At 39.3% G+C, this 23,795-nt stretch overlaps 1 protein-coding gene across 2 annotated transcripts in view; it reads left to right on the forward strand.

Moving 5' to 3' along the window:
* HOMER3 (homer scaffold protein 3) overlaps positions 1 to 23,795 on the forward strand; it is a 134,492-nt gene that overhangs the window by 45,610 nt on the left and 65,087 nt on the right. For both annotated transcript variants that reach the window (XM_063455384.1, XM_063455383.1), the window contains 4 exons: positions 7,121 to 7,277; positions 7,354 to 7,485; positions 11,805 to 11,912; positions 23,008 to 23,129. In XM_063455384.1, the coding sequence (XP_063311454.1) occupies positions 7,121 to 7,277; positions 7,354 to 7,485; positions 11,805 to 11,912; positions 23,008 to 23,129 (519 nt within the window). The remainder of the gene's footprint in view (positions 1 to 7,120; positions 7,278 to 7,353; positions 7,486 to 11,804; positions 11,913 to 23,007; positions 23,130 to 23,795) is intronic.

Genomic DNA, 23,795 nt, shown 5'->3' on the forward strand with positions numbered 1-23,795 from the left:
TTCACTAAACAACATCCTGTAGTGAATTGAAAACCTAATTGCAAAATCTAGGCTAAGGTAAGCCTCATTGTGGGCATAGTAGAGTTGGAGAAACATCTGCTATTTTGTCCTAAAATTATAATTTGTTATACAGCTCAATCTCCTGTTTTATGAGAGTTTGTTTATCTTTGCACCTATTGTACACAAAACTCATAGTAACGCTCTGTTATTTTTGTGTTTGAAAAAGTATTACCAAAAATGGTGCAGGTAATATATCCAATGATTTCTGCATTTTGAGTGATAAGGTTATGTGACTGCTAGACCCAGCATGCCATTTTCAATATGTTTGTTAGAGCCTGGAATGGGCATTTGTAATATGAGACCTGTAACAGCCAAACACCAAATGAAAATCCTTTTCAGATGGAGCATTCTCAAATTCAAAACAGATTAATCTTATAAGGATATTTTTTCCTTAAGTGGACTCGTTTTGTACAGAAAAAAAGGATTTAATTTATTTGTTATATTTTTTTATGTATGATATCTTATCATATATATAAGTATCTTCTGCTGGTTTTTCAGTACTTGTACTACTTGTATCTGATATTTTGATTGTTACCCACTGTATCTCCACACTAATTTGAAGGGTGGTTCGAGGTATCCAGCTGGCCTGGCCCACTGTTAACCCCATCCCTCTGACACTTTACAAAATTTGTGACTTATATATACTTTTGTCGGTTGTTTTTCTATTTTTATCCCCCCTTCTCCATCCTTTTACTTTCAACTACTCTATCCAAATCTTTAGCTGACACTTCCCTCTCCCATACCTATTGGGTTGTGATCTTTTTCTCAAATATACTGCTACCCAAATGTTTAAAATTGTAATCATGGAAATCAATATGCCACTCAGAAGCTGCTATCAATGCATGAGGATTTCCAGCGTCTCCAAAAATTCCCATATGAAAGCATGGATTTCATGTTTTCCTATGTGGAATGCCTAATAGCAAGCATGTCTCTATACAGAGGTTTTTTTGTAATAACCAAAATGGGAAATCCAAAGGCACCACAATCTAGCTAAACAAAAACCTGCCTTTTGTCCACGTTTCTACGTTGATGGATTGGGAAGGCACATACTTTTTTTTTATCTCGAGGGTAAAATCCTAGATAATGTGTACCTCCCCAACAGACGATTGTGATTTACATATCCTTACATATTGTGTAGAGGGCTGCCTACTTTTGTGCAGTAATTCTAATGTAGCATTGTATCTAAAATTAGATACATTTTGACACAAAATAAATTTCCACCGCTTTACATTACCTTGCTCATCAACAAGGTTTTGCATGCACGTAGACCTGTTAACTCTTGGCGAGCCATGCACCAAGAGACTACACCTTTTACTCTACACCAAATTGGACCCCAGACCAGGCTGATTTTTTTTAATTTATTTTTTCTACCCCACTACTACCTGGCCCCCCTTAAGAAATTCAGATTGGTATGGAAATATGGTCAGGCCACGCACCAGTCATGATGACTCTGACGTCTCTGTGAAATCTAGGGCCATGCACTAGAGCAATGAAATGGGCTGAGAATCATGGGGGTTGTAGTTCAGCAATATCTGGAGGGCCGGAGTTTGGGGAAGCCTGCACTAGAGACATAATAAATCCTTTCTATACAGTGTGTAGGGCAGCCTTTGACAGAGGCACGACTGACATTCCTTGTGAGCCAAGCCTGCGGAAGCAAGATATTTATGCTCTACGATAAAACTAAAAAGACATTTTTCTTTATGGTTGCAAGCTGCTTAGGTCTTTCTGAGAGAAATCTACACAGCTCCTTGAACATTCGTAAATAAAATATACCATCCATACTCCTTGCACGTAAAAACAGCTTTAATCTGCCCACATGCCCTCCTCAGGAAATCTCATACTTACCTGTTAATCTACTTCCAGTTCCTGCTCAGTCAAGTACAGATCAGGTAGTCTATTCTTTTACACTTGCATCACAGGGAACTACTAAGGTATTCTCTTTAGCTCACTTCAAACACTGTCTGCTCATTGGACTGCATTAAAACCAATATCAGACTGTCACATATGTATAATATATTCAGTTGGACTACTAGTTAAAGATTGTATTTTGAGATGTTTTACTACATTAACCCCTTAAGGACACATGACATGTGTGACATGTCATGATTCCCTTTTATTCCAGAAGTTTGGTCCTTAAGGGGTTAAAGATGTTTGCCTTCTATGTGATTTTATGAGGGCAGAGTCTTATTTCAGGACAGGAACAGAGTAGTTTTCTTTGTTTTTGTTTTTTTCTCCTGAGAGAAGTCACCGCAGAATATTATGCCCCAAACAAGCCTTTTCTGTGATATACTTGCCTTTTTTTCTGAAACATCCCTTTCCTGCTACAAAAATTTGACTTTATGTTCTCCCAAAGAACACCTCCTTATTGGACCTCCTTTGTACAACCCATCAAATATGCTATCGTAATCTACAGCACAGTCATTTTGCCAGTGTTTAGACTCAAACACACGCACACTGAACACCATACAGAAGACATGAAGGACCAAATAATAAATAATAAAAAATTAAACATTCAAGGCTCCTCCTCCCAAAAAAATACTACTAGCAACACCACTGCCTACTACTTAATGAGCTAAATATGAAAAATTGCTAATTGTGCACATGTCCATTCCCTCATACACCCGTTAGCATAATAAAATAAAAGATAACTATGAAAAACATTGTAAAAAAGGAATGGCAAAGATGAATACATATAGACATTCTACATACATAAATAAGCATTAATAATCAACAACACACACTATATTCTAGTGAGACAAAAAGAAACAATTTTCTGTGGTATGATTTACTGGGTATCTCTGAAAGACTGACTTGGATATTCCCAAAGACTCAATTAAGAGAAGCTTGGGTTTGGTCAGATTAATCAGCTGTCATTTCAACTGGGTCACAAAACACAGAGAATTAAACTTCCCAGCCTCTGTTTGTGATGTCTCCTCTTCTCCACATACACACTTTATTTTAGCAAACCCAGGCTTTTTCATTTCAAAGTGCGCTATTAAAGAATAAAATGAAATTTAATCCCAAACTCCTGGGATGTAAACAATGATTTTATTCAATACACTCCACCGATTTACTATAAAATATAATGATGAACAGAAGTGTATCTAGTAAATTCTGTAATGTTTATTCAATGATTTCAGGAAATGATCGACAAGCATAGCTCAAGTATTCTTTTAGAAAATGAATCCAGCATCCTTACATCTCCCCTCGTAGCCATTCTCTCCCTACCTTACATCCATGCCATGTTCTACCTTTTACAGCCATACTGTTCACCCAAAGCCATTACGTTACCTCAGTTCCCAGTTTGATTCTCTCCCCCCCAGTCATATTTCAATCCCGAGTCATATTGCTCTTTGTCTCTCCTATCACATTACTCTTTATTCATTTTTCTCCTCACAGCCATATTTCCATCTTCCACAGTTTTATTACAACCCCGTCATAATACCCATCAGTCATAGACCCAGTGCTTAGACAGGGGCCCCACACGTATAATTTTGATGAATTTGGTTGGCCCCATTCACCATTCCTATCTGTGCAAATTGTTAAACTGCATAGGGTTCCGCGGGGTTCTTAATCCTTCTCTATACACATAATATGTACAACCTTACTCTCTCCACATAGGGCAAAGTCATATTTCCCCATATACTTTCTCACCCTTACAGACATATTCACTCATTCACCCTATTCTTCTCATATTGCCAACAGTGGGAGAAAGAGACTGGGGTGACTCTTACAGACCAAGATTGGTCTTTCAGCCAACTTTACTAATACCAAGTAAACATTACTTGGTATTAGTAATTAATCTGCTCCTACTCGCTATATCGGGGCATGTCTAGTAAACAGTCAGCAGCCTGTGGCTGCTCACTGTTGTAAAAAAAAAAAAAAAAAGCCCCCCCTTCTAAAAAATTGCCCCACAGTGTCCCCCCAGAGCCCCCACCCGGTCCCTGCCAGTGGGCGCTATGCAACTAAACGGGACCTATTGTCCTCCCACCCCTCCGGGCCCCCACCCCTGTGCGGTGGGTGGAGGCCCTGAATTAAAATGGGGGGCTATTGTCTTCCCCCCCCCCAGCCCCCACCCCTGAGCGGCGGGTGGGGGTCCTGAATGAAAATGGGGGGCACCTATTGTCCTCCCTCTGGGATCTATTGTCCTCCACCAATGGGGAGGGGACCTATTGTCGTCCTCCCTGCGGCCCCCATAGGCGACGGGTGGGGGCTAAATGTGAAAATACCACCCTGAGGTGACCAGGTCCCCAAGCCCCCCCAACCCCCAAAAGTACTACCTACCCCCTTCACCCTAAAAAATAATCCTCCTTCACCCAGTGAGGGCATGGCTCAGACTATTATTTTTTTAGCATCGTGATTTCTTTTTTTCGTCTTTTTTTTTTTGGACGCTCAGGTTTATATTTTATTTTATAAGTTTGAGTTTTATTTTTATTTTTTTACTTGGCCTTTTTTGGGGCTAGGTTTTAGAGAAAATAAGTATTTTTTTGTATTTATTTACATGGATTTAGAATTATGGTCTCCCCCCCCCCCCCCCCCCACTATTTTCAGGATGAGGGGGGTAGGTAGTACATTATTTATTTTGGGGGGGTGGGGGGTTACTAGGGGCTTGGGGACCCCTAGTCACCTGGGGGGGTTCACATTTAGCCCCCACCTGTTGCCCATGGGTAGAGGCTGAGGGGGACGACAATAGGCCTCGCCCTCTCCCCCGTTTTCATTTAGGGGCCCAACCTGCCGCTCAGGGGTGAGGGCCAGGGGTGAGAACAATCGGTCCCCCCCATTTTCATTCAGGGTCCCCCCCCCCCTTCATTTTAATTTTCATATTTTTTTATTATTTTTTTTACAACAGTGAGCAGCCACAAAAATGCCAGTAGACATGCCCCTATATAATCCCATGAGCGGCCGATGGGGCTCGGGGGGAGGATAATAGGTCCACCCCCATCATTTTCATTCAGGGCCCCTACCTGCCGCTCATGGGTGGGGGCCGGGGGGGGACAATAGGTCCCCCCCCCCATTTTCATTCAGGGCCCCAACCAGGAGCTACCGGCGCAGCTTCCTCCATGTAATATGTAAAAATAGAAGCGGCAGGAAGCATTAATATGAATATGACCACCATAATAGCATAAGGGAGATTAAAATAGGGGCATGTCTTCTGGCATTTTTGTGGCTGCTTTTGGTGACCAGGTCACTTTTAAAAATTGCACTACATGTCTAGAGAGATGCAGTTGCCTCTCTAAAATTTGCTTAATATATAGTGTGTCATTGGTTCTATCAATGTAATAAACAGCATATTTTCTCCCCTGTAGTAAGCAGTCCATTTTTAGAACCAGAGTTCACGTTTTTCATATTGACCCGGTCACCAAAAGCAGACACAAAAATGCCAGTAGACATGCCCCTATTTTAATCTCCCTTATGCTATTATGGTGGTCATATTCATATTAATGCTTCCTGCCGCTTCTATCTTTACATATTACAAGGAGGAAGCTGCGCGCCGGTAGCTCCTTCCTTGTAATAAACCAAACGAACAAACAAAGGGGTACCTGGTTATTTCTGGGAGGGTGTCTGACTGTCGGCACAGTTCACCATTTTTGTGAACTGAGAGCATCTGTGCCATCCTACCTAGATCATCTGGGGTTGAGCTTGCAGGGCATTTTAGGATCATCCATCAATCTCCTGTGTTTACTGTGTCCGAATCCGTGGAGGGGCCCCCCACTGATAAGTACTTTTACAGGATAATTGTGTACATATCTACTCTTATAGCTTTTTTTTTCTTTCTACATAGTAACACTCTGGGTTGTAGTTGTTTAAAGGGCATTACTACCTTGAGTGTTGCAATTTGTATCTGTGTTGCATTCTATGTTTTAAATTCTTTGGAGCAGCTTGTGTGTTTTTTACTTTTTGTTCTATTGAAATGTATATCTTGTACGGATTGTACTGTATTCATTTATTTATTACATTTATTTAGGAGCACTCACACTCTATTTTATATTTCGACCTATATCACAGGCAGCACTCTCCTGGTACACATAATATGTAATATCTGCATGGCACTCGTATCTCATACAACAGCTGTATTTCATATAGATCCCTCGGCCAATCTACTGTACCTACTCTCAGACCCTCCCGCAACAGATACCTACAAAGGCAACATTGACTTACCTGATCCATCATAACACAGAACACTTACAAGTTGTTACTGCACCAGGTGCCAACCCTGTACTTAAAGCCAAAGTGTATTTGTCACACGGTGCCACCTGCAGTCCAGATTTCCTTTGTGGGTATTGCCCAGCACATTAAATAGCAGTATTGCACAATATAGACAGAGAGTTCAATTCACCTACTATGATTTGCAAGGACTTGGCAGCTGACGTTTGCCTAGTCATGTTCTAAGACACAATTGTCAAAACAAGGCCAAACCTGGATGCCATGTCTTTACTAAAGCAATTCATTGGATTTATTTTAAAAGCTAATTAGAAAAAAAATATGTTCATAAAGTTCCAACTTGCTCACAATCTGTAAGTGGAGCAATCATCATGAAAGCCAGGAGAATATGTGTTCCTCCAAAGTCCATTGGATTCTAGGGTGATTGCTCCATTTTTGAACTTTACCAAACATTTGTGTTTGAAATTCTTTAATAAATATGTTATTCCAGGCGCATTTATCAGGGAGAGTAGACTGTTAGAAGATCAAGAAAGGACAATTTTGTCTTGTGCATTCATTATTGGGCTGAAACCAATGGGCTAACCCAAGCTTTCAGCCAACCATGTCCGTCCAACGATGGACAAGCCTGCATTAGCCAAACCTCAGTGGAAGGGGAACTGTATATGAGCTTAGAGAGCCCTAGTTTTGGCTAAAGCAGGCCTGTCTAGTTTTGTCAAGCCCATTGCAGCTCATTGTAGTGGATATTATGAAAAATTACTACACCTTGTATCTCCCTTTATGTTGTTGATTGCACTACATGTCTATAAAATGTATGCAGTTACCTCTCTAAAATGTACTTAATATATAGTGTGTCTTTGGTTCTATCAATGTAATAAACAGCATATTTTCTCCCCTGTAGAGAGCAGCCCATTTTTAGCACCAGAGCTCACGTTTTTCAAATTGACCCGGTCACCAAAAAGAACTGGATACCAGCCAGCAAACACGCAGCCACTGTTTCATATTTCTACGATGCCACACGGAATGTATATCGGATTATCAGTGTTGGTGGCACCAAGGTGAGTTGACCATGCCATTTGTGAATAAAGTGAAAAGCAAGAATTGTATTGAACATGAAATATCATATTTCCATAGGCCATCATCAACAGCACTATTACCCCAAACATGACCTTCACCAAAACCTCGCAGAAGTTTGGACAATGGGCTGACAGTCGTGCTAACACAGTATATGGGCTGGGCTTTGCCTCTGAACAGAATCTAACACAGGTAAGTGTCTATTATTAGTAAGCACTACATTTCTAGCTTTCTAAATGTCTATTTTGATTACAGCATAACCAGTGGAGCTCTCTAATCACAAATTAAAAATCAAGCATTTTAACACATTGCATGTATTTGTGTTTATATATTCTGTGGGAGGTCTGTACGTTATCAATCATGGAGGACATTCCATTGGATTCCATGGCAGATACTTCACTTTTAGAATTTTGCACCTCAATTACTTTGAATAGATCTCCTTAAGTGTTTTAAAGTAAATCTCTCCTTAGCTCTCCTGAGCTAAGCCAAGCCAGGAGTAGCAAATTGGCTTATAGTGTAAGCTGATTGTTTGTACATGGCTTAGCACATTGGCTGAGAGCAGTCTTCACTCCGAGAGCTTCCGACTCTCCTGTAGCTGTAGTGGAGGTGGGGAGAGGCACCTGGCAAACTCTAAGTAAGAAGACAATTGTAAAACTGTTTGACTACTTACAATGGGAGGGTGCTGCCAGGTCCCTTTTAGCACCAGGTAACCACTACAGTGTGCTGCAGTGGTTATGGTCCTTTGAGTTTGCCTTTAAGTATATTTACAATAGAGTTTACAAGGCTACATAAGGAATATAAGCATGCTTTCCCTAAACTCCCACTACTCTTGGGTGGCAGCAATTACTGTAGTACACATCAGCCCCAAAACATACAATAAAAAGGAAAAAAGGTTCTTGAACACTATGCACATTTAAATAATTGATACTAAATAAGACAATTACTAGAAAACCTACAGGAACGATAGGATGAAGAGGAACCTGCTCAAAAGAGCTTACAGTGTATGGGGGGGGGGGGTAAAACACATTAGGACAGGAAATTGCAGTCAAATTAGGTGGGAGTGAAGTAGAGCTGAAGGAGAGAGTAGAGTGTTGCCCTTTAGGAGAGAGCAAGAGACAGGTATGTGAGGTAGAGGTTACTCTGGGAGGCCATAAGCTTTCCTAAAGAGATGGGTTTTAAGGCACTTCTTAAATGATTGAAGACAAGGGTAGAGTCTGATGGCAGTAGGTAGGCTATTCCATATTAAAGGAGCCACCTGCGAGAAGTCCTGCAAGCGTGAGTTGGCCGTACGGGTGCGAGCAGCGGACAGGAGAAGGTCATGGGCAGAGCGGAGAGACCGAGAGGGGGCATACATATGGATCTGTGAAGAGATATAAGATGGGCTAGAATTGGTCAATGCTTTATAGGTATGGGTTAGCACTTTGAATTGACTCCTATAGGATACAGGAAGCCAACTGACCGGACCGACTAGAGAGGACCGACCTGAGAGGAAAATCAGTCTGGCGGCAGCATTCATTACAGACTGTAGCAGGGCAATTAGGAGAAGGTTACAATAATCCATGCAGGAAATTACTAGAGCATGGACAAGCTCTTTAGTAGCATCTTGCGTAAGAAAGGGACAGATGCGGGCTATGTTTTTAAGATGGAATCTACAGGATTTGGCAACATGCTGGATGTGACTCTCAAAGGTGAGGCCAGAGTCAAATATGACACCAAAACAGCGCGCTTGCAAGGATGGACTGATGTGGATACCACAGACATCAAGGGAGAGTGAAAGAGGAGGATCAGTATTAGGAGGTGGAAAAACAAAGAGTTCAGTTTTAGAGAGATTCTGTTTTAGAAAGCAGGAGGATATCTAGTCAGAGATGGAGAAAAGGCAAGCAGTATCGCGTTGCAGGACGGCAGGGGAGAGGTCCGCGGAGGAGAGATATAACTGGGTGTCATCAGCGTACAGGTGGTAGTGGAATCCAAATGAGGTAATAAGTTTGCCAAGATGGGCAATATAAAGCGAAAATAGAAGGAGACCAAGGGCGGAGCCTTGGGGGACACCAACTGAGACAGGATGAAGGGGTGAGGTATCATTAGAAAAGGAGACGCTGAATGAGCGTTGGGAGAGATAAGAGGAAAACCACGGGAGGACAAAGTCACAGAGACCGAGTGATTGAAGAGTTTGAAGAAGGAGAGCATGATCAACGGTGTCAAAGACCGCAGAGAGGTCAAGAAAAATTAATATAGAGTAGTGGCCTTTGGCTTTAGCTGCGATTAGGTCATTGGTAAATTTAATAAGAGCAGTCTCAGTAGAGTGGAGGGGGTGGAAGCCAGATTGAAGAGGGTCAAGGAGAGAGTTGGAATTGAGAAAGTGAGACTTACGGGTAAAGACAAGTACCTGTTGTTTTAATGTGCATAGGGATTTTGAATGGTGCACAAGTAACTTTAAAAAATATATATTTTTTATGTATTTATTTTTTATTCTATAAGGAATATGCAAGGTTATATGGTTCTTTGTAAGGCTACAAGATTTTATGTAATGTTACAAAGCGATGTAAAATAGTGTTTAGAACATTATACTTTACATAAAAATAGCTTGTATTTAGATATCCTTCTTCTCAACCTTTAATAAATATAATCTGCATTACCTCTATTGGAACGAAACAAATTAAACATGTCTAAAAAAATCATTGACTCTGATAGTCAATTTACAATGTGATTCGGCAGAGGCAATGTTTGCTTTAGATCATACATGGGATCTACTATTAAACCTTGTTCAAACACATCCTCATACATTTGTTAAACTAATAGAGAAAAATCTGTAATTTAAAAAAAAAAAAAAAACCTAAGTATTGAAGATGCGTTTACACCTAATTCTCTCTTGTACCATGGTTATGCTTTGTTTAATATTTGATTAAATGGAAGGTTTGGGCATCTGTGCACATTGTAATCTCTGCCAATTGTGGGTAGAAGATTAACAGCGATGCACAATCTCAATTAGATGATCCTACCCAATACTTAATGCACTTGTACATTGTTTACTTCTGTAAAGCGATTATCATGTGAATAAATGAAATGCAAGTAAATGATAAATAATCACAAGGGACCTAGTCTTTTGTTTAATCGCACAGACTCGGCGTTGATGTATACAGATGTCCAAACAGAATGTTTAATTTAGATTTCTCTAAATCAGTTTGAGGCAGCACAATAGAAAAGTACTGCTGTAGAAGTGCAATTCACATGTTGCTGGTTTTTTTTTTTGGGGGGGGGGGCGGCATTTCACTAATTTATTTGCATATTAGAACGGGTATTGGGTGTGTAGGACTGCAACTTCCTCAGCGGGTGTGTGCCCATTGAGTATTTCACTTTTGGGTACTAAGCCATACTTAGCCTGGTGCCATATACTGTTGAGGTATAACCTTGTTCTGCCACTATATCAGTGGTAAGGTATAACAATAAAAGCAAATAAAACAAAAAAACTATATAAAAAAAAAAAAAGGGTTTAAGGTATTTAGTGAGTTCGGCTCTGCAGGGTCCATGATGGTGGACATCTGCTGTCTCTAGTAGGACAGCTAATGAGCGTGGCATCTCAGGTTGTGTCCTGTGTGGGAGCTAGATGCTGGGTCTTGCGGGAAGTGAACTCTGCAAACGTAAAGGCATCCAGCTGTGCCAGGCCTGATTCACCTGCTCTTAAGGGGTTCCACAAGGTGCTTGTATTTTTTTTTTATTAAAAGCATGCTTTCATAAACTATGGCCTTTGTTTTTTATGGTCTACATTTCCTATAAAGCTCAGCTAGATAGAGATCTGTGGAGGGTGGTAAATGTTGCAAGGTTAAACTTGCCAATGGATGCTTCCACCAACCATGTTAATTAAAATGCCAAGATAAGCCTTATAACTACTATAACCAATTATAGTGCGTATGGCATAACCGTTTTACGAGTGCAGTCCCTCCAATTGTTTTTTAGATTGCTTTCAAGCAGTTTGACAAAAAAATAGAGGATACATTTATATAAGTCAAAAAAGGAGTACCCATTGAAGGTCTTTGCTGTGATGAGGTTAGTCCTACTTAATGCATTTCAGCAGTTTTCTGCAATCAGAACTCCCTCTGCAGGTGTTTTTAGGATTATACCATGACCCTATGGCTTCAAGTGTCATGAGAGAGAGAGATGCACCATACAAGATCCAGCACAGTCACTCATTTGCTAAACCGTGAATGAATGAGTGCATTGGATTTTGTATGTTGTATGAATTGGCTCCCGGCAGCACCCTTGTAGTGTATGCACGTTCAGGTGAGTGCAGCCCCATTAGTTTCACTTAATTCGTGTGCGTGTGTGTTTTAGGGACAGTCATAATAAAAATGTTGCAGGCATTTAAACTACATACACAAGGTATCGATAAGTGTCTTGTTTTATGGACATATGCCTGGTAAATTAAAATGGCAACAATAGAGCATCTTTTGTTTTCATTGTCGTGCAATATTGACTTGTGCTCAGATAATTTCGTATTTTTGTAACCCTGGCAGTTTGCGGAGAAGTTTCAGGAGGTGAGGGAAGCTGCTCGACTGGCCAGAGAAAGATCTCAGGATAAAACTGAGCTTACCAACCCTGCCCTAAGTCTCACATCACAGCAGGTAGGGCATCTTTTATGGTTGATTTGTGGTAGGACCTGTAACATACAAATCACAGCTCTGGGTGATCACCTTACAAAGACACTTCCCACACACACATCACTTCAGCTTACTTACTTTTTGCACAACCTATTAATTACATCTTTCTCTGTGTGTCTCTTACACTTTCTGGTAAACATCATTTCATTGTATTACTGTATTTATGATTTTTTTTTTTCATATTTGTTTTTCCTTTGCGTCCCCCTCCTTTTGGATATGCATGTCTCTGATTTTACATGTCCATTCCCATATGTAAGCACTATATTGGTTATATTCAAAAAACAAACCAGAAATTGATAAAATCTAGCCTTTTAGGTTTAAAGCGTTACTCCAAGCCCAAATAATTGATTGGAATCACTGCACATACAGAGTTTAGCCCCTATACTGCAGGAGATGTAACTCCACCCACTGCAGTGTCATTGTGGCATCAATAGCCTGACCAGAACAAGAGATAATGTCAGTTTTGTGCATATTTCTATACACCGATGCTCATTCATTGACTGAGAACGCTCAGTTGATGCTCACAGCGAGTGTTGGTGCTTTAGGATCGCATCTCGCTTCTGCAAAACTGCAGAAGCCAGATGCAATCCTGCCACTCGTTCACTGGATCCTACTGCTGATTCACTGGATATCATTAGCCAGCCTGCAGAGAATACCTGACGCTTGGCTGGAACCAAGGTAGGAGGGCAAACCATTGCAAAATGTGGTACGGTACTTCTGGCATCAGGACTTCTACACCAGACTGTAGTGGTCTTAATACTTGGAGACGCTCTTTAAATATTTCATTTGGAAAATCAAAAATATCTCCAGCTAATTTTCCCTTTTTGTTGTTTTTGCAGCACATTTTGCAAATTTATTGTCCATTCTTCACTGTTCACAGTTTAGTAAATAAACCCTCATTAATCCTTATTTTTTTTTTGTATGTGTTTTTTTTTAACTTATTATTGCTCCGTCATTATTATAATTCAAGGTTTCTCTGTCACAGACTTTTAAATACTCACCTAAATTGCTGACTCTCTTATTAAGGTGAGAGACCCTGGCAGAGTGATATCCTGGCATTCAACTATCTTATACTATGCCAGATGCCAGAGCGGCCTGCTGGATTAACCAATGCGATCTTAGGGCATTGAACAGATGGGACAAAATATTAGCGTTTGTTTAAACAAGCTGTTATATGATTACAGGCTTGCAACTAAAGATACGTAGGCAGAAGAATTAACAGAAAGATTATGGATTGCATTAATGAACACTTTAGTAACAAAGATACCCCCTACAATCACAAACAGATATCTCATCGGTGCCCCATATACCATAAAACTTGCACACAACATCTCTTGGCAATAACTGCCTGTAAAATGAATTGAAACCAAGACTGGTAATAAGAACTCAATCTAAAATAACTTGAGATTTTGCAGAGATCCGGATAGAATATTTGTATTGATATTGTCAATCTATAATAGTGCAACTAGATATGCTTTGACCATGGGTGTCCAAAGGTTAGATAACCCAAAGGCCTCTTTAATGGCAAAGAATCACCATGGGTGTTGTAGTTTTTATACATCTGGGGGTTTACTTTTTCACCCCTAATTTGTACATCAGTGGTTCCCAGCCCACCGACTAAATGCAACAGGATTTAGGCATTTTCCAGTTCTGTTCCATTGGTGGCACTGCCACAATCTAGAGACCGTTGGTGTAACACTTTGGAAACTGTAATTTTGTATGGGCAGGGGTCTTTTCTGCTGTAACTGGGGAAGATATTTTTAAAACTTTTAAAACTCTGCTCTAATGGAAAAAAATATATATATATCAAATATTATTATTTGTTACTCAATGGGGATATATATATATATATATATATATATATATATATATATGGGCATATTTATTCTTTTTTTTGTGCAGGGTATATTGAAATATGTGAACTGACATTCTACACAAAAGGGGACACAAAATCCTCTGTGCAAACATTAATTGCATCGATCCATGCAGAGATATAGTAGGAAGGTAATTAGGGGCATTTGTTTTCCCATTGTCTTTACGTTTGGCTGTGTATACACATTTTTGGGTAGGGATTAAATTTTCTGCTGGTGTAATATTAGTGAGAATGATAAATAGGCACTTAGAGGTTTTTAATCAGGATGAAAGGGGTGGGAAAAAGTGGGGACATGCCAGTAATTTATTCTTTTCACCAGTTTCACCTGAATGGGGGCATGTTCCAACGTGCACGTGTTCAGAGTTGACAGACAGCCCTGTTTGTTTGTGAACCAGGGCTGACTGTTCATAGATAGATATCACAGATATATTTAGAAGTGCCCTGTAATGGACTTGTGCTACAAATTCTTTATTCATTGAATTTGATCATACTTGACTTAAGGGCAGGTTTCTCTGATGTCCACACAATCGGTGTCCCAAATCGAGACCATCCTGGCAGATCAGTTATGGCCAGGAGCTATGGTTTTAGATCACAAATGACTGCAGCCTGTATATTGTGCCCATTGAAGAATAAAGTATTCATTTTCCTTCTCTGTAAGCTCTAAATGAGGTAAGATAAATAGGTTTTATACGTAGAAGGTGTAATTCTGTGCTAAAAGTGGAGCAATTTCCATGGAAAGCATTAGGATACGCCACTTTAACAATTTTGCCCTAGCATTGCTTTTTAATATCAATGCTGTATATTACTATAATGCTTTATAATTATATACACTGCGCACAGTGCGGTATAGAGCTGTGAGGTTTTCACTACGGACTCGTTAATCCGTATAGAAATGTTAGATGTTTTATGTGGGAGCTGCACACAAATTTTAGTTTCCACCCAGGGTGCCAGAGAGCCTCGGGGTAAACCCTGAATGAAGAAAATATTAAAGAATTCTATCTTCTATGTAATGTGTAACAGATGCTAATGCACAAGTCCAACATTTGTCCATGTAATCCTGTGTGAAATTGCCTCAGTTTCTCACTTGTGTATATTTTATTAATAATTTTTTATTACCGCTCGTGGTAAGAAAGCATTTATTGTTTTTCCCCATTGTTGAGATTGAATATTTGCAGAATCAGTGTAGAAGCAGCAGTTGTTAAATAAGATATTAAACTGCGTTGTTTTTTTTTCCCTACTTGTGCGCAGACTGAACCACTGCTCATACATATCTCTGCTTTGAATTCTGGGTATTTATCGGACTTGTTCTGTTTTTACAAGATGTCACTTCACTGCAGAAAAGTCAGTGTGATACTAAAGGGGCCTCAAGGGGGGCTGGTTGGAAGCAGGCATCTCATCTTCTACATATTTAAGTACATAGACTAATCAATTTCTCACAGCCTGACCTGTCAATTCTTCTCCCTTATTTCTTCAGCTCAGCTGGCAGAGTCCATGTGATGCTCTTTATTTAGCATCTGCGCCTTTAGGCCAATAACTGGACAGAGGGGGTTAAGTAAGGCTATTTCCAGAGCAAAGTCCTTAACCCTTCTGTATCTTTTACTCTCTTAATGCATTCGCAATACTGTTATATGGGTATAGCGTAAATGACTTGCTAAGGTCAATCCGAATTTTCGCTCGTGTCTTTTTAATTGCACCTAATGAATTAAGTCAGCCAGCAGTTTATTGATCATGTTTCAGCGACTTTTTCTGCTGCAGAGGAAAAACGTCAGGAAATGTCACTTTTTAACCTTGCGGGGATTCTTGTAGTAAAATATGAATACCGCACTCAATAAATGATGTTAAGTAATAATTAAACCTATGCTCAAATTCATAGTATTTATTGAAAAGCTTATAAGAATAATTCATAAAGTTAATGGTATTTCATCAAAGTAACACATAATTCATCTTATATACACCAACTATGTACAAATATCTATCTAGACACAGTATCCTCCTATGTGTAATGAGTAGTTCAATAAGCTCAAAAAATGAAAAATAATGAAACGAAATGAACAAAAGAGAAAAAATGAAAAAATATATTTGAAAAAATATAGAAAATCTATATTGAAAAAATGAGAAAAAGAGAAAAAAAAGAAAAAAGGAAAAAAATGAAAAAATGAAAAATATGAAATAAAATACAAAAAATGAGAGAAATGGAAAAAATGAAAAAATATACAGAATGCTAAACTCCTGATAAATAAGAGTCCAGTATATAGTGCACTATATGTTTGCCCACTATCTGTGGGTTGGTCTCACCAATGTCGTCTACTTCTTTATGTAGTATCCTGTAGGAAGATGCTGTAGTCTGTGAGAGATGGTCTGAATGGAAGGGATGGAACAAATTCCTGATAGTAGGAAGAGTGATCGCCACCCTGTATCCGCTGGTGGCTGGTCAAACCTGTTTTGATGAATGAAGTTAATCAGCAGTATCAGGCTCTGTTAGAAGCGAATTGAAGTCACTCGTAGGGCTTTCCTTGTGAATGGGCATGGGCTGCATGGGCTGCGCGCTCGGGACATATGCGTCCCTTCGATGGCCCCAGTGTCCGTGCTGTCAAAAAAAGAAAGAAACATCTGCGTTTAAATGTCCTCAGTTTAAGCGGCAAACTCTGCCGCATCCAATTCACGGTCCAACTTCCGCATTCCAACGCATACGTGCGTCATTGCGTCATGCGTCTTTCACCAAACTTTATTAGTAACGAACATTCTGATCGGATTATAGAGCTGGAAAAAGCACTAGCTTATTGGGATGACACAGTACATTTACAGAAACAATTATGTATAAGACTTTGTGGTAGAGATAGAAATGTGAACACAATGCAAATGAGGACATGAATTGTATACTTGACTGTATACTTGTAAACACAATGCAATTGTATACTTGTAAACACAATGCAAATAGGGACATGAAATGTATACTTGACAGTGGATAATGCAAATAAGGACATAAATTGTATACTTATCAGTGAATTGACAGTAATACATATGTACTGCATCAATGGATGCATATCATCTAAACAGTCTTGCATACACTTAAAACACAGAATAGTGTACTGTTAATGCTCACCTGTAACAGGAGATCAAGAGGGAAAAGTGTAATCTTGGTGTAAGAAAGCTAGTTGGGTAACCAGCTGTGTGAAAAAAGAAAGAACAACTATTATATACTCTAAGAAAAAATTTTTTACAAATACATTTTTACTAAAAATTTTTTTTTTTTTTTTTTTTTTTTTTACAAAAAACGGGGAAATTTTATAAAAAAGGGGGAGGAAAAATTACAGGTAACAGATACAATGCAACTGACCTGTCTACTATGACCCCATTGTGTCCCTAGACCCTGTCTGTGAGGGACCCTGTACTGACGACAGGTAGCGGACCCAGAAGAGTCAAATTGTTGGCAGGAGAGAGCCACGGACCACAATTGGTCACGGGGAGCATCTGTAAGGAGCACAAAATCACAGAGCAGACAATGATGAGGAGACCGAAATATATATGTCATAAAAAGTGTTTGAGATCATAATCCTCATTAAGTCCTAGTGGTGACAGAGTCTCCAAGATACTAATCCATTTAGTTTCTCTCTGGAGTAAGAGCTTCTGTCTGTCTCCCCCCCTTCGTAGGGGTGGGATTCTGTCTAGGATTTGAAACCTCAACTGGTTCACGTTGTGATTATGCATTTTAAAATGTCTAGGTACCGGAGCTTCCACTTTATTATGTAATAATGCTGCCCTGATGCTCCTTTTGTGCTCCCCTATCCGCTCTTTCACTGGCCTGATGGTCTCCCCCACATAAAGGAGCCCACAGGGACACTTTAGAGCATACACGACAAAGTCTGAGTTGCATGTGTAATAATCCTTAACAAAAATTTTTTTACCTGATCTAGGATGGACAAAATATTCCCCCTTAATGACACTGTTACAATGTGAACAGTTAAGACAAGGAAAGGTGCCCTTCTTGGGTTCTGAGAAAAACCTAGTTTGTTTCTTAGAGGAACCAATATCAGACTTCACTACCATGTCCCTCAGATTGGAGGCCCTCTGATAGGCAAAGAGCGGTGGTTGTTGAAATATCGGGGGTAGTTGGGTATCTCCCTGGAAAAGTTGCCAGTGCTTTAATATAATTTGTCTTATGTCCCTATTGAGTGGGGTATATGGTGTGACAAGTGTAAGTCTTTCTACTTTCTCTGTAGTCCTGGTACCCGATAGGGTATCTTGTCGGGAAAGGGTATCAACCCTCTGTCGCTGGTTATCAACCACATGTGCAGGATATCCCCTCTCTATAAATTTTTTGGCCATATAGTCTAAGCCCGTGATCACCTTATCCTCCTGAGAGACTATTCTTTTTACCCTTAGTAATTGGCTATATGGTAACCCATTTTTTAAATGCGTCGGATGGAAACTAGAATATGTCAGCAGATTATTGCGGTCAGTGGGTTTTATATATAAGTCACTCTGTAGGTGGTTACAAGTCCTCTGGACCTGGACATCCAGGAAGGGAACAGTCGTAATGTCACAATACATGGTGAATTTAATGTTAGCATCCAGTGTGTTTAGTGAATCAAAAAATTCTTGTAAGTGGGCCCTCGTGCCGCTCCAACATATGAATACGTCGTCTATATATCTTTTCCAGACTAGACATTTGGAAAATAAAGGATGCGGATAGATGCAAGTTTCCTCCATACGATTCATGTAAATATTAGCATATGTTGGAGCGACATTCGAGCCCATAGCAGTCCCTTTAATCTGCTTGTAATACTTGTCACCAAATAAAAAATAGTTTTCTGTTAGAATGAAGGTCAGTAGTTCCCTGATATATTGTCTTGTCTCCCCCTGTTGGGTCAATAGTGGATCTTTGCTTAGTGTCCAGTCTACTGCCTCAATCCCTCTTACATGATCAATGGATGTATACAAAGATTGAACATCCATGGTCACTAACTATTGACCCAACAGGGGGAGACAAGACAATATATCAGGGAACTACTGACCTTCATTCTAACAGAAAACTATTTTTTATTTGGTGACAAGTATTACAAGCAGATTAAAGGGACTGCTATGGGCTCGAATGTCGCTCCAACATATGCTAATATTTACATGAATCGTATGGAGGAAACTTGCATCTATCCGCATCCTTTATTTTCCAAATGTCTAGTCTGGAAAAGATATATAGACGACGTATTCATATGTTGGAGCGGCACGAGGGCCCACTTACAAGAATTTTTTGATTCACTAAACACACTGGATGCTAACATTAAATTCACCATGTATTGTGACATTACGACTGTTCCCTTCCTGGATGTCCAGAGGACTTGTAACCACCTACAGAGTAACTTATATATAAAACCCACTGACCGCAATAATCTGCTGACATATTCTAGTTTCCATCCGACGCATTTAAAAAATGGGTTACCATATAGCCAATTACTAAGGGTAAAAAGAATAGTCTCTCAGGAGGATAAGGTGATCACGGGCTTAGACTATATGGCCAAAAAATTTATAGAGAGGGGATATCCTGCACATGTGGTTGATAACCAGCGACAGAGGGTTGATACCCTTTCCCGACAAGATACCCTATCGGGTACCAGGACTACAGAGAAAGTAGAAAGACTTACACTTGTCACACCATATACCCCACTCAATAGGGACATAAGACAAATTATATTAAAGCACTGGCAACTTTTCCAGGGAGATACCCAACTACCCCCGATATTTCAACAACCACCGCTCTTTGCCTATCAGAGGGCCTCCAATCTGAGGGACATGGTAGTGAAGTCTGATATTGGTTCCTCTAAGAAACAAACTAGGTTTTTCTCAGAACCCAAGAAGGGCACCTTTCCTTGTCTTAACTGTTCACATTGTAACAGTGTCATTAAGGGGGAATATTTTGTCCATCCTAGATCAGGTAAAAAATTTTTTGTTAAGGATTATTACACATGCAACTCAGACTTTGTCGTGTATGCTCTAAAGTGTCCCTGTGGGCTCCTTTATGTGGGGGAGACCATCAGGCCAGTGAAAGAGCGGATAGGGGAGCACAAAAGGAGCATCAGGGCAGCATTATTACATAATAAAGTGGAAGCTCCGGTACCTAGACATTTTAAAATGCATAATCACAACGTGAACCAGTTGAGGTTTCAAATCCTAGACAGAATCCCACCCCTACGAAGGGGGGGAGACAGACAGAAGCTCTTACTCCAGAGAGAAACTAAATGGATTAGTATCTTGGAGACTCTGTCACCACTAGGACTTAATGAGGATTATGATCTCAAACACTTTTTATGACATATATATTTCGGTCTCCTCATCATTGTCTGCTCTGTGATTTTGTGCTCCTTACAGATGCTCCCCGTGACCAATTGTGGTCCGTGGCTCTCTCCTGCCAACAATTTGACTCTTCTGGGTCCGCTACCTGTCGTCAGTACAGGGTCCCTCACAGACAGGGTCTAGGGACACAATGGGGTCATAGTAGACAGGTCAGTTGCATTGTATCTGTTACCTGTAATTTTTCCTCCCCCTTTTTTATAAAATTTCCCCCTGTTTTTTGTAAAAAAAAAAAAAAAAAAAAAAATTTTTTAGTAAAAATGTATTTGTAAAAAATTTTTTCTTAGAGTATATAATAGTTGTTCTTTCTTTTTTCACACAGCTGGTTACCCAACTAGCTTTCTTACACCAAGATTACACTTTTCCCTCTTGATCTCCTGTTACAGGTGAGCATTAACAGTACACTATTCTGTGTTTTAAGTGTATGCAAGACTGTTTAGATGATATGCATCCATTGATGCAGTACATATGTATTACTGTCAATTCACTGATAAGTATACAATTTATGTCCTTATTTGCATTATCCACTGTCAAGTATACATTTCATGTCCCTATTTGCATTGTGTTTACAAGTATACAATTGCATTGTGTTTACAAGTATACAGTCAAGTATACAATTCATGTCCTCATTTGCATTGTGTTCACATTTCTATCTCTACCACAAAGTCTTATACATAATTGTTTCTGTAAATGTACTGTGTCATCCCAATAAGCTAGTGCTTTTTCCAGCTCTATAATCCGATCAGAATGTTCGTTACTAATAAAGTTTGGTGAAAGACGCATGACGCAATGACGCACGTATGCGTTGGAATGCGGAAGTTGGACCGTGAATTGGATGCGGCAGAGTTTGCCGCTTAAACTGAGGACATTTAAACGCAGATGTTTCTTTCTTTTTTTGACAGCACGGACACTGGGGCCATCGAAGGGACGCATATGTCCCGAGCGCGCAGCCCATGCAGCCCATGCCCATTCACAAGGAAAGCCCTACGAGTGACTTCAATTCGCTTCTAACAGAGCCTGATACTGCTGATTAACTTCATTCATCAAAACAGGTTTGACCAGCCACCAGCGGATACAGGGTGGCGATCACTCTTCCTACTATCAGGAATTTGTTCCATCCCTTCCATTCAGACCATCTCTCACAGACTACAGCATCTTCCTACAGGATACTACATAAAGAAGTAGACGACATTGGTGAGACCAACCCACAGATAGTGGGCAAACATATAGTGCACTATATACTGGACTCTTATTTATCAGGAGTTTAGCATTCTGTATATTTTTTCATTTTTTCCATTTCTCTCATTTTTTGTATTTTATTTCATATTTTTCATTTTTTCATTTTTTTCCTTTTTTCTTTTTTTTCTCTTTTTCTCATTTTTTCAATATAGATTTTCTATATTTTTTCAAATATATTTTTTCATTTTTTCTCTTTTGTTCATTTCGTTTCATTATTTTTCATTTTTTGAGCTTATTGAACTACTCATTACACATAGGAGGATACTGTGTCTAGATAGATATTTGTACATAGTTGGTGTATATAAGATGAATTATGTGTTACTTTGATGAAATACCATTAACTTTATGAATTATTCTTATAAGCTTTTCAATAAATACTATGAATTTGAGCATAGGTTTAATTATTACTTAACATCATTTATTGAGTGCGGTATTCATATTTTTGTATGATATTTATTGGAGGTTATTTGTGGGGTTATACCTCGAATACCGGCACCTAACACTTAATTGAGTGCCAGCACACATTGTTTTTTTTATTCTTGTAGTAAAAGACAGTTCCTATCTAAAAATAAATAAATAAATAAGATTTCTTTTAAAACATTTAAAATGATTGCAAAAAGAAAAAAAAAAGGAGCCTGTATTCTGTGACAGAATTTACAGTAATTCAACTTTAGATTCAAACAGAATTATTTATTATGCAGGATTACATAATGTGCAAGTTCCCTGACGCTTTCTGACAACTTCCTAGGACTCCATGCATGGTGCTGCATTCACTTGCTGGGACAGGTGCATGCTCTTGTCTTGTGTGTTGCCTCCTGGTTCCTCGTGGGTTCTTGTTTTATTCTTAATGTGTCGACAATTTGATGTAAGCAATTGATTGATTTTGTTTAATATCAGTGTGCCATCATTCTTAAAGAATTTCCCCGTTTGCTAACACATGTTTATCTCTCGCTCTATCCATACTGGGTTATCCCTGTGAAGAACTGGGATTCATACGTGACACGCATAATTATTTTAGACAAGGATTTGCTCTAGTGGTGTCAGTCCACTTTCTATTCCATAAGACCATAGTTATAAACTATATGTATAAAGGTTCTCGGATCTGTCACAGAGCCACACTGCTGAACTCGAACAAAGCATTAAAATGTTCTCCTTTATACAAGTGCCATGTTACAGGTATATAGGCAGCACCATAGCCTTGTACATTTAAAAAATAAATAAAAATGTTTTTATGAGCATACAGAGAAAGCAATTGAATGAATCCTGTGGGTTGAATAGGGGGAGTTTCCCTATATACACAGAACAGACAATATATCAAACCAGGAATCCACATGAAACGGGGCAATCGCCATACATAAAAGCTGTTGGACATTGGTGCTATCAGACCTGACTTGACAAAGACCCCTCTGTGTTTGGTGTGATAGCTAGATGGGTAAACACTCCCAGGTCTGCTCCTACCAAATGGTCAAATATGGTTCTCTGTTATGGCCCTTGACTGTGTGGCTGATTTTCAGGTTCTTAGTTTAACATTTATAGAGTGGCTATTGTAGGGTCAATAAAGCAAATTGGGGACACTAACATCACTATATTATATCTCACCAGATAGTACCTTCGCCAATCATCAGTGTCAATGGACCAGCAGATGACAAGCTCTTTAGAAGCCAAAGTGCAGAGATGGAGCTCAGTACAGAGAGGGAACGAGTGAAGAAAATGCTCTCCGAAGGGTACATGCGTGCACTATTATTTGTTTCTGTTTGATAGCGTAATTTTTCAAATGTTGCTTCTTTTTGTTGCAGTGTGTGTTTATATGTGACTGAATTGTGTGCAAGGTTCTCTTTTTTGTTTTATTTCTGTTTAATATCTACAGAGCTAATGTTAGTTTTGACCTGGTGATGACGTGTGTATATCTTATCTTTATTTGGAGACAGATTATGTCTCTTTATATGTATTTTTTTTTCTTTCTTTTTTTAACTTTTTTTATTTCTTTGTATGCTTGGTATTGTTAGATACTCTATGGCAGGGATAGGCAACCTTCGGCACTCCAGATGTTGTGGACTACATCCCCCATAATGCTCTTACACCCATAATGCTTATTTATTGTCAGGGTTATTCAAGCATTAGTGTACAAGGTTACTACATGTTTTAACTTTATTATATTTTTAATAGTTATGTTTAGATACCATATATCTATCTATCACAGTCAGCTAATGTAACTCTCGTATATCAGTCAGGCATGCATGTCTTGCTCTTGAGAGATTAAAGGAACCATAGCCCCAATTTTAAATAAACTCCTGTGGAAGTGGTCTGGGTGCATATAGTGTCTGTTTAAGGTTCCTACGAGAACTCTAAGGTTATTCTATATTTACACATCTACATTTTACATACAAGCA

Source organism: Pelobates fuscus, chromosome 5 (assembly GCF_036172605.1).
Source record: "Pelobates fuscus isolate aPelFus1 chromosome 5, aPelFus1.pri, whole genome shotgun sequence".
Classification (NCBI taxonomy): domain Eukaryota; kingdom Metazoa; phylum Chordata; class Amphibia; order Anura; family Pelobatidae; genus Pelobates; species Pelobates fuscus.